Here is a 12,085-nt window from a genome sequence, read left to right as displayed (position 1 = left end):
GAGTGTTTATTACTGCAGTGATGTCAGAGAGTGGGTGGAGCTGGGCTTCTGTCGGCTTTTTACTTTCGCTTTAGGCTTTTTGCTGCAGGGTGGGTTTGGTTTCATTTTAGTTTTGGAGAAGCTGCAATCACAGCAGGATGTGTGTGAATCTCTGCAAGCTTATGAGTGTCCGTTTGCTGATTTCAACCTGGTAACTGCTCTCAGTAGTGAAGTTAAACCTGATGTCTTTCTGTAAAAAGGTGTTTTTAAGTCTTATGGATGTTAAAAGGAAAGCTTAAAGGATTACTTAGTGTTGTAGTCTTTGGGGGTTGTATTTGAATTGATGGTTGCTAAGATAGTCACTGTATGTTTTAAAAAGGTTAACTTGAATTCATAGGCTAAACATTGTTTTGCTTTAAAAAATACTTTTCCATTTCTGCTGTACCACACCAGTAGAGTGGGCCATGTGCTCCCCATGCCACAACCTATTAAACGTTGTGGGTCAGGTGAACTCCATGATACACTTTGGGGTTCTCTAAACCCTGGCCCATAACAAAGGTCACTGACTACATTCCACTTCAATCTAAACGTGAACGGCCAGGCGGGATACTAATCACTATACCACCCGAGGAATCGTCGTGATGGGTGCTATATGAATGCAAATCTTTTTCTTTCTTCCAGGGTTTTGGCCGTGCCCTGTCGAGGGAGCAGGCTGTCTCTGATGAGCAATGGGCAGTGAATCAAGGTTTGGTTTGGAGAGGGTTTGTGGTGGACAGCTACAGGAACATTATTGTGATTTAGCTGAAAAGATACTTCCTGTGGATCGTCTTTTGTGTGTTGTCCCCGGGGGCAGCTCTCCCCTGTTGGGGGTCTAACAAAATAAAAGTTTACTGCAGATCCTGAAAACAACTTCTCCAGTGACCATTTCAACTCCCGAATGGACTGCACCACTTTCCTCCTCAAATCTGCTCACAAGTTCGACTCGTCCATTTTTAATACATTACCAAAAAGGATTTTTTTTTTGTTCCTCCACCTGAATCCACACACTTGGAAGAATCTGGTTTGTGCACGAGAAGGATTAAAGGCTGTATGGGTGTGTGAGAGAGAGGGAGAGAGGATTGCCTGTGTGTGGGGAGGGGGGAGGAAGGAAGGAAAATAATTAGCCAGCTCTCCATCTAATGTTGGGGTGAAAGAATGTAACATCTGCATCGTGCAAGGTGGGGTTGCGAAGATTTCCTTTCTTCTCTCTCTCTCTCTCTCTCCCCCCCTCCCCGGGTTAAAGTTAGTGTGAGTGGGGCCGGGGCTTGACAACGAGGCCGCCGTTTAGTGGAGGAGGACGGGGAGGAGGACAGAGAGACCGAGCCAGCCCATGTCTCCTGTGCATTGACAAGGGGGGCAGGAAGCCCCGCACCGCCGCTGCCAGCTCCTTGTTGAATGAGTCCCTTTAGAAGATGCCGGTGTGGAAGAAGAACATGCCTTCATGTCTGCAAGCTGACCACGAGAGAGGTAAAAGAAATGGGTGGGGGCTGGTGAGAAAGGGAACGCTGATCCTTTTACAATCACATCTCACACACACACACATTCAGTCCAAGGGAAGGGGGAAGCCGAGACGCTGGCGATCGCCGCCTGCACACGCTTCACTCATCCAGCTGCTGCTAGTAGTGTGGATCTTGCAATGTGAAACCCTCCCTGGCAGGGAGAGAGACAGAGGTGTTCTTAAAGTTGCACCCAAAACCTGACCCCACACAACCCCCTAAACAAGTTAGTTTTGCAAACGCTACATTGCAACCCCAATCCTCCGAGGCCTGTGTGTGTGTGAATTCTGCCGGGGTGTGTGTATCTGTGTGTTGGCTTGATTTTAAAAATATATATATGTAAGCTATTTGTCCATCGACGTGCTTCCTTGTGGATTTCCAGATTCTAAGCAGCAGCTGATGGGCATTGATTTCCCTGCCAGGCTGAACGATTTGAAGGCAGTGAATGGTTTGTTCTCTGGTTTGTGACACATCTGGTTACTTTGAAGATTAGAGACAGTGGTGTTTTGTTGTCGGAACATCTGCAGAAGGGTCGGTACATGAAAATGTGATTTTTGTTTGGATATCTTTCGTGTGTGTCACACGGTTTGTGTGTTTAATATTTACACATGGCTTCGCCCCAATTCCAGGGTTGACTTTGCTGTTCACTGGAGTGTAATTGTGGTAGATTTCACTTGATCTGTTCTAACTACTGCTGTGCTGCCGGTGATGAATAATAGAATGGGAGCCACTCACTGGGCAGTGGATATTCCAGTTCAATCGAAGCATTGTGAATTTCCTGGACTGGGAAGTTACAATAATAATCGCTTATTGTCACAAGTAGGCTTCAATGAAGTGTCTGTGAAAAGCCCCTAGTCGCCACATTCCAGGCGCCTGTTCGGGGAGGCCGGTACGGGAACCGTTACACTGAACTGTCGCCCGTTTGTGCGTTGATCTTTCTCATGTCGATTTACGCCTAAGTTCTCTTTAATCATACACCAGCTCAAACGTCGCGACTGGGAAACAAATTCAAATTAAATGAAAAGGCATTTGCTACAAATGGTGTTTAAAACGTGTATGTTTTTAATTGAATTAAATGCTTCAGTATCAAATTAAATACTTGGCTAATTAACAACCAAAACATCTGTTTCGATTAATTTTAGAAGCCCCCAAATACATCATAACTTCTGGAGGTTGCCCGGCTAGAAAATACATAAATATATTGAACAGATTTTTAAATACATGTTTATGTTTATAAAGCCCTGTTTTTGTGTAATTAAACATAATAATCAAAGATCATAGATCATAGATTTTACAGTGCAGAAGGAGGCCATTTGGCCCATCGAGTCTGCACCGGCTCTTGGAAAGAGCACCCTACCCAAGGTCAACACCTCCACACTATCCCCATAACCCAGTAACCCCACCCAACGCTAAGGACAATTTTTGGACGCTAAGGGCAATTTATCATGGCCAATCCACCTAACCTGCACATCTTTGGACTGTGGGAGGAAACCGGAGCACCCGGAGGAAACCCACGCACACACGGGGAGGATGTGCAGACTCCGCACAGACAGTGACCCAAGCCGGAATCGAACCTGGGACCCTGGAGCTGTGAAGCAATTGTGCTATCCACAATGCTACATTACTGCTATAATAATAACTTTATTGTCACAAGTAGGCTTACATTAACGCTGCAATGAAGTTACTGTGAAAAGCCCCTAATCGCCACATTCCGGCACCTGTTCAGGTACACGGAGGGAGAATTCAGAATGTCCAATTCACCGAACAGCACGTCTTTTGGGACGTGTGGGAGGAAACCAGAGCACCCGGAGGAAACCCACGCAGACACGGGGAGAATGTGCAGACTCCGCACAGACAATGACCCAAGCCGGGAATCGAACCTGGGACCCTGGAACTGTGAAGCAACGGTACTAACATCCGAAGGTGCCTCAGAGGAACATCATGAAGCAAAATTAAACATAGAGCGGCGTAAGGTCATATCAGGGCAAATGACGAAAAGCTTGGTTAGAGGGTAGGTTTTGAGGGACATCTTGAAAGAAGAAAGAGAAGCGGAGTGGTTTATGGAGCGAATAAAATCGGGAATGCTCAAGAGGCCAGAAGGAAGCACCCATCTGTTTCAGGAGGTGATGGGCACAGACATGATGGAGGGTTGTGAGGCGGGAAGAGATTGGAGATTGACAGGAGTGGGAGGATGAAGGGATTTGAAAACAAGGATGAGAATTTTAAAATTGAGGTGTATTTGACTGACTGGGAGCCTGTGTTGGTCAGCCAGCAGGGGGGTAATAGGTGAGCAGGGAAAATTGTAGCAAGCAATGATAATGGGGGTCCGGTAGATATAGTGTACCTGGACTTAAGTATTGATAAGGTGCTGCACGAAAGGTTTATACACAATGTAAGATCTCACAGGATTGGGGATAATAAATTAGTTTGGAATGAGGATTGACGAACTGACAGAAAGCAGAGAGTGGGGATAAATGGGTCTTTTCTTGTTGGCACGTTGTGACACTTGATGTGCCTCAAGGTTCGGTCCTCGGGCCCTAACTATTTACAATCCATAATCATGATTTGGATGCAGGGATAGGATGTACTGTGGCCAAATTTGCAAACGGCAGTAAAATATGTGGGAACGCAAGTTGCAATGAGGAATACAAAATTTACCAATGGACATGGATAGGTTGGGTGAGTTGCCAATGTCTGACAGAGGGAATTTAACATGCATAAGTGTGAGATTATCTATTTTGGTCGGAGGAATAAAAAGTTAACTTATTATTGAAGTGGAGAGTAACTTCAAAATGCTTTCGTGCAGAGAGATCTGGGTGCCCTCGCGCATGAATCGCAGAAAGTTAGTCTGCAGATGCAGCAGGTGATAGGGAAGGTAAATGGAATTTTGTCATTCACTGCTAATGGCTTGGAGTATAAAAACAGGTATGTGCTGGTGCAATTGTATAGGGCATTGGTGAGACCACATCTGGAGTACTGTGCACAGTTTTTGTCCCCTTGAAGAAAGATGTAAATGCATTAGAGGTGGTTCAGAGAAGGGTCATTAGATTAATTCCAGGGATGAAGAACTTGTCTTATGAAGCGAGATTGTGTAATCTAAGCCAATACTTGCTGGAGTTTCGAAGAACGAGACATAATTGAGGTGTATAAGACGCTGAAGGGGATTGACGTAGAGTCCATGTGTTTACCTTTGTTGGACTTTCTAGAATGAGAAGCCGATTAAAAACAGAAATGAGGAGGAATTACTTCACTGGAAGGGTCGTGAATCTGTAGAATTCTCTACGCCGGAAAATTAAACAAATTAAAGGAGAGAGATAGGCTTTTAATTAGTAGAGGGATGAGGGTTATGGAGAGCAGGCAGGAAGGTGGAGATGAGGCCGGAATGAGATCAGCCATGATCATATTGAATGACGGAGCAGTCTCGAGGGGTTGAATTGCCTACTCCTGCTCCTAGTTCTTATGTTCTTAATGCAAGCAAAGAACAAGCCAACTGTGTTTTGGATGACCACAGGTTTATCACAGGTAGAATCCAGGCAGGCATTCACTGGAATAGTGGCTATGATAATCATCCGGATGTGATTCACAAACTCCAAACATATACTGAAAGCTCCAAAGATTTACATTTGGAAATATTTTATCGCAGGGTGTAAATACCAAATGCTAGGACCAAATAAGCCATCAAAATGTTTAATTTGAATCTATACTTAGTTGTGGTTTTCAATGCCCGCATAAATTTCCCCTATTGTTTGCTGTGAATGTTCATCCACTTTCCCCAAGTTTTCATTTCGCTCCCATCAGTGGTTTGCCACTTTATGTGAAAAATAGAATAATTTCCAACTCTTGATCACGCTTGGAGATTCGATGACTGATGATGAATTTTAAATCACCCCACCCACAGACAGTAAATGGTAACAAATACAAAATCAATCCCCTTAACAATAACAACGATCCCATCCTCCCACCACCCCAAACAACGGCCCACCTGTCAATACATGCACCCCGGCTAGACCACTCGGACCCTGTTCTACCAGGCTCCGATGGCCGCAGCCCCTCCCCCCACCTCACTCCCGTTCACTGGACGGCTTAAACCGGCCAGCATGGAGGCCCCCGCCCGGGTCCCTTTCCCACTTGCCCGGCCCTAGGAAAGCCCAGAAATCCCCTTTTAGCACAGAAACCCCGCATATCCACCTACACCCCAAAGAGCCCTCATTCCGAGTGAAAGTCCCATCACTTCCCTTGTCCAAATATATACAACATTGGCTCCTTTAGCCCATACACCCGCACGCAGTGAAACAAAAAAGAAGAAAATACAGTCCTGAGGTTACATCGGCACATGGCCATTTCTCAATTTCTCAGTTCTGCCACAGTCCTTCTGCTTTCGCAAACTCCTCCGCTGCTTCCGCCGTTCAAAAATAAAAGTCCTTGAGCTTGTAAGTCACCCTTACCTTCGCTGGATATACAATGCTGCACTGCACCTTGCTAATGGACAGTGCCCTCTTCACCCGGTTGAAGGCAGCCCGCCTCCTTGCCAGCTCCACCGTAAGGTGCTGGTATACACGTATACCAGCTCCAGCCCACTGCACCACACGCTTCTGCTTGGCCCAGCACAGGACCTTCTCCTTCGCACTGTACCTCCGGAAGCACAGAGTCACTGCCCTTGGCGGCTCACTCGCCTTTGGTACAGGCCTCCATGACCGGTGAGTCCGATCCAGCTCATATCGGGAGGGATCCTCCCCCTCCCCCAATAATTTCGCCAGCATCGCGGCAAAATACTCAGTCGGCCTCGGTCCTTCAACACTTTCGGGCAGCCACTCAATCCTCAAATTCTGTCGCCTGGATCTGTTTTCCAGGTCTTCCATTTTTCCTCGCAGATCCTTGTTAATGTCCATCACCTTACGCATCTCCTTCCCCATCGAGGTAAGTTGATCACCATGCTGCAATAACGTCTCCTCCACTTCCTTCAGCGCCTCCCCTTGCTCCCGCACCTCCGCTACTGCGCTCGCCACCGCCGTTGTCACCGGGGAAATCGCCTCCTCCTCCAGCACACTCAAAACCTCTCTCATCTCCTTCCTCATTGTCTCCATGTATTTTGTAAACTGCCTTTCGAATTCCGCAGCCATCACCTTAGTTATTTCTTCAGCCGTAAGCAATGAGGCCTCCCCTGGTGCTCCAGCCTCCATTTTCCTTGGTGACCCCGTGGTGACCTTTCCACTCCCCGATGGAACTTCAGCTGTTTTTTTTACGGCCGTTATTTTGCTCACCCTCAACATTTTCCTTTACTGCGCATTCACTGTGCCTCCTCTGTGCCTTCTCCCTGCCTCTGCCGCCTCCGTGGACCCTGGGACCGGGCTTAAAGCCCCGAAAATGCCGTTCCCGAACGGGAGCCCTCCATTGTGCGGCTGCCTCCCGCCCGCTGTCACCGGAAGGTTCCTGATTTGTTTTTAATACACTATTGTGATCTTTGTAGAGACCGATAACTTTTTTAAAAATTCAAATTTCCAATTAATAGCTGAAAGGATGTGGCAAGATTTCACAGTGTAAGGCCTTTGCTATAACAAAAACCTAAAAGCACCAATGACTAAAATCGTTTTGTCGGCAACTTGTAATTTAAACCACAAAACAGAAAATTCTCCCTTTAAACGCAACTGAAAGCACACTTTGCAGATATCATTTGTACTCCTTTAAGTAAGCATTCAATTCTCCTGGAACCAGTGGAAAGTGATTCTTAGTTCCCAAGGGTTTATTTCCGATCAGTTCCTTTTACAGCCTGGGAACTTGTAATCTCGGAGCTGTCTCTTATTAATGTGTATTTTTCCCCATGAGATTTGTCCTCTAGTGCAAGCCTGGCGAATCTTCCAGCCACGTGAATTGTCTCATCAGTCCCATTGCGGGCCCTCCCCCACATTCCTCCACGGTGAACCAAAGCATCTTGCTGCCAATAGTCCCTCTCGAGCTCCCAGATACTGGCAGACAAACTCTGCTGTGTGTGTTTCGGGTGGTTGCCACGGTACACCGGGCGGAACACCGCTCCCTTTTGGCAGCGCTGGGCAGAGAAAGAAAAGTTTTCCAAGTTTCTGTTTCCCGTGCAGTGCTTCTGCAGAGTACAAATGTGTGAACTTCGGGTTCGAATATAATAATAATAATCATCATCACTCTTGTCACAATGTTAGTGCTTACATTAACACTGCAATGAAGGTACTGTGAAAAGGCCCTAGTCGTCACATTTCTGTTCGGCTACACTGAGGGAGAATTCAGAATGTCTAATTCACCTAACAGCATGGGGGCGATTCTCCGAGCCCCGCGCCAGGCTGGAGAATTGGGGCAACTGTGCCACGATGCCCCGATTCTCCGAGGTGCGGAGAATCGCCACCATTTGCGTCGGCGCATTTGGCGCGGCGCTGTCCGCGGGCCACTGGAATCTCCGTCCCGGATGGGCCGAGCAGCCGCTCCGACACGACAGAATCCCGGCAGCACCGTTCACCCCTGGTTGCTGCCGGCGGGAACTCTGCGGGAACACTCGGGGAGTGGCCTGTGGGGGGGGGGGCTGTTTCACCGGGGGCGCCTCCGATGGGGTCTGGCCCGCGATCGGGGTCCACCGATTGGCGGGCCAGCCCCCACCCCCCCCCCCGGGGCTTCTTCCCGGCGCGGCCGGCCCCTGAACACCGACCCCATGTTGGGTCGGGCCCGGCGCGCGTAAGAAGTTCCCCGCGCATGCGCAGGATGGCGTGGCCCAACTGCGCATCCGCAGGATTGAGCTGGCCCAACTGCGCATGTGCGGGACCCAAGGCGCTGCGTCTTTTACGCAGCGCCGCGCCGAGGCTCCGTCCCTGCAACTCGCGCCACGCCCCTGCCAGCCCCATGGAGGCCCCAGAATAGGGGTCTGGGAACGGGCGCTGACGCCGGAGTAAAACACTCCGGTTTTTACCCCGCGTCGGCACTTGGACTCCCGTTGGGAGAATCCTGCCCAGGGTCTTTCGGGACTTGTGGGAGGAAACCGTGCATCCGGAGGAAACCCACGCAGACACGGGGAGAACGTGCAGACTCCGCACAGACAGTGACCCAAGCCGGGAATCGAACCTGGGACACTGGAGCTGTGAAGCAACACAGCTAACCACTATTGTACCGTGCCGCCCACACATTCACACATCCCTACGCTAAAAAGAAGGCGACGCTGTGGGACGCTGACTGGGTTATTACTTTCCTGCACTTCCTTGGAAGACGTGCAAAATCCGGTTCTTCCAGCCCTGCCCGGCTTAGCCCATCCATAGATTTCTGTATCTCCCCGAGAAGGTTGGGGCCCTTTCAGAATTTTGTTCTGCACTGGAAAAATGTTACCAAACTCGTTTCTAATTCACGGAAAGTAAGCTGCCAGCGATTGATTACTTGAAAGCCAAGCAGGAACGTGAATTAGGAATAAGTTGGGCAAAATTCTCCAGTGCAGGACTAACTTGTGCAAGGATTTTCCAGGGAAGAGATGGGGGAAAATGAGAAGTAGTGAAACCAGAGCCGCTGTGAGTGAAGCAGATGTGGTTTGATGTTGGGTTGGCGATTTCCCCCTAAATGCAGGGCCAAAGGGCAGCCGAACATACCCAGGGATTACCCACCTCTGTCTGTTACATTGCTGGACAATTCGAGCATTCTTCTTTTGGCAAGATTTCCCAATGATCCTTCTAATCTCTTGGGTCCCATTATACGTTCTGCCCTCATATCCCACTTTTTCCTGGTTCGATGATTTGTTTGGGGCAGTGGTTATCACTGCCGCCTCACAGCGCCAGGTTCGATTCCAACCTTGGATGACTGTGTGGAGTTTGCACGTTCTCTCCGTGTCTGCGTGGGTTTTCTCCGGGTGCTCCGGTTTCCTCCCACAGTCCAAGAGCTGCAGGCGGATTGGCCATGATAAATTGCCCCTTAGGGTTGGGTTGCAGGGCAGGGGTGGGTGGGGCTTGCATAGGGTGGTCTTTCGAAGGGTTGGTGCCGATTCGATGGGCTGAATGGCCTTCTTCATGCACTGTGTAAGAATTCTATTCAGTGTCTATTAGCGTCCAGTTCTACAAATTACAGCATGTTTGGTTCACCGTTTTGAAGGGGACAGAGACATTAATGGCGAGGATGGGATTTGAACCCATACGTGCAGGGCACAATGGATTAGCAGTCCATCGCCATAACCACTCGGCCACCTCGTCATAGTTGCCCCCCAATTCTGATGAAAGGTTAGCACCCTGAAACATTTACTCCACTGCGTCTCCATCCACAGATGATGTTCATCCAGTTGAGTTTCTGCAGCATTGGCTGAATTAAGTACATTTTTCCTCAAATTATTTGGTAAGAATATAGGATATATATATATTTATTTACTCAAGGCATTTAACAAATCTTCACAGAATACCAGAAAAAACAACACATCAACCCAATAAGCAACCACAACCCTCCAACCCCACTGACACCAACATCCTGCCACGTCGCGCCTGCCCCATTTTAACCCCCTGACCCCTCCAAAGAAAACCCCCGCTCCCTCCTTGCTGACCCCTCTATTCTGCTTGAAGAAATCAACGCGTGGTTTCCACCTCCGTGCAAACCCCTCAACCGACCCCCACAGAGCGAACTTAACCTTTTCCAACCTCAGGAATTCTTCCGGGTTGCTCACCCACACTCCCGCTTTCGGCGGCTCCAGCTCCCGCCAGCCCAACAAAATCCATCTCTGGGCTATCTGGGAGGCAAAGGCCAATACATCGGCCTCTCTTTACCAAACCCCCTCTCCCGGACTCCCTGGATCTTCCGACACACCAAATATCGCCACCTCCAGACACGGAACCACCCCCACACCCCGCACCTGGATATTACATCCGAGAACCCCTGCCAGACCCCCTCAATCTTGGACACCCAGAACATGTGGACATGATTCGCGAGCCACCCTGCCCACTGCCCACTCCTATCCTCAACCCCTGCAAAGAACCTGCTGATCCACCACCGTCATGTGGACCTTAGGCACCAATTTAAACTGGATGTGGCTTAACCTCGCACACGACGAGGATGCCTCTGCAAGGCCTCCGCCACGTCCTGGACCCCATCTCCCCTCCCTGATCCTCTCATTTGCGCTTAATATCCTCCCCTGGAGAACCCTCCCTCTCCATCAGCTCCTTATAAATATCTGACACCTACCCCTCCCGTATTTTGTCCTCCGATAAAAGCTTGTCTTGTCACACCGGAGGCGGCAGCCCCGAGAGGGACTGCACCTCTCTCCTCAGAAATCCCGAACCTGCGGGTACCTAAAACCATTCCCCTTGGGCAACTCCTACAATTCCTCCAGCCCTACAAATTTTCCCGCTATGAATAAGTCCCTGAAGTGCTCAATGCCCCCCTGCCGCCACCCCTGGGACCTCGCATCCAACTCCGCCTCCACAAACCTCTGGTTGTCACCCACAACGATGTACCCTCCAACCCAAAGTACTGCCTACACTGCCCCCCTCACCTTTTAACACCGACACCACTGCTGGGCTCACGGAGTACCTGGCCGGCGAGAATGGCAAAGGCGCCAACAATGAAGCCCTCAAACTCGTTCCCCGACAGAATGCCGCCTCCACCCGCCCCAGACTGACCTCTCCTCCACAATCCATTTCCTCACCATCGCAGTATCCGGGCCCAATAATAATCGGTCAAATTCGGCAACGCCAACCCCCCCACCCGGCAAAACATCGACCTCTTAAAATCCGCCTTCACCCCTCCATTGAACCAAGTGCAGTCTATGCGGTTGGGCCCAGCTCGGGCCACTTGAATACCTAAGTACCTGAAACTCGTCCCCACGACCCTAAATGGCAACACCGTTAATCTCCCTTCCTGCCCTCTTGCATTGATCAGGGAAACATCACTCTTTCCCGTGATTAATTTATATCCCAAAGATCGCCATAATCCTCCCACTGCTGCAATCGGGTCCAAAATATATAATAACAGGTCATCCGCATATAGCGAAAGCGTATGCTCGACAGGCCCCCTGTTCAACCTCTCTCCAATCCCTCGACGCCCTAAATGCCATTGTCAATGGCTCTATCGCCAACGTGAAAAGCATCAGGGAGAGCGGGTACCCCTGCCTTGTCCCATGATGTAGCCCAAAGTACCACTCGGTTCATCCACACACTCGCCACTGGTGCCTTATATTGCAACCGGACCCAATCCACAAACCCCCACCTGAACCCAAACCGCCCCAGCACCTCAAACAAATATCCCCACTCCGCCCGATCAAAAGCCTTCTCCTTCTTCATTGCCACCACTACCTCCGAGGGTATCTTAATCATGTTAAGTAACCTCCGCACATTCGCTGACAACTTCCTTCCCTTTATAAAACCCGTCTGGTCCTCCCCTATCATCCCTGACACACAGTCCTCAATCCGCGATGCAACCACCTTCGCCAATAGCTAGGCATCATCATTAAATAACGATATCGGGCAGTACGACCCACACTGCTCTGGGTCCTTATCCTTCTTTAAAATCAGGGAGATGGCAGCCTGCGACAATGTAGGGAAGAGTTCCCCCCCTCCCTCATCTCATTATATGGCCTCACCAGCAATGACCCCAGG

General features: G+C 49.5%; 1 protein-coding gene and 1 non-coding gene across 2 annotated transcripts in view; one reads left to right on the top strand and one right to left on the bottom strand.

Annotated features, from left to right (window-relative positions):
• Window positions 1-978: 978 nt before the first annotated feature.
• Window positions 979-12,085, top strand: part of grip1 (glutamate receptor interacting protein 1) — a 589,949-nt gene continuing 578,842 nt past the window's right edge. Inside the window, exon 1 of the mRNA XM_072485188.1 lies at window positions 979-1,485. Coding sequence (XP_072341289.1) covers window positions 1,431-1,485 — 55 coding nt within the window. The 5' untranslated portion in view covers window positions 979-1,430. The remainder of the gene's footprint in view (window positions 1,486-12,085) is intronic.
• Window positions 9,616-9,697, bottom strand: trnas-gcu (transfer RNA serine (anticodon GCU)). The gene has a single exon. It is a non-coding gene; the product is annotated as a tRNA-Ser (tRNA).

Source organism: Scyliorhinus torazame, chromosome 19 (assembly GCF_047496885.1).
Source record: "Scyliorhinus torazame isolate Kashiwa2021f chromosome 19, sScyTor2.1, whole genome shotgun sequence".
NCBI classification, from domain to species: Eukaryota; Metazoa; Chordata; class Chondrichthyes; order Carcharhiniformes; family Scyliorhinidae; genus Scyliorhinus; species Scyliorhinus torazame.
This window is presented reverse-complemented; position numbering and strand designations above follow the sequence as displayed.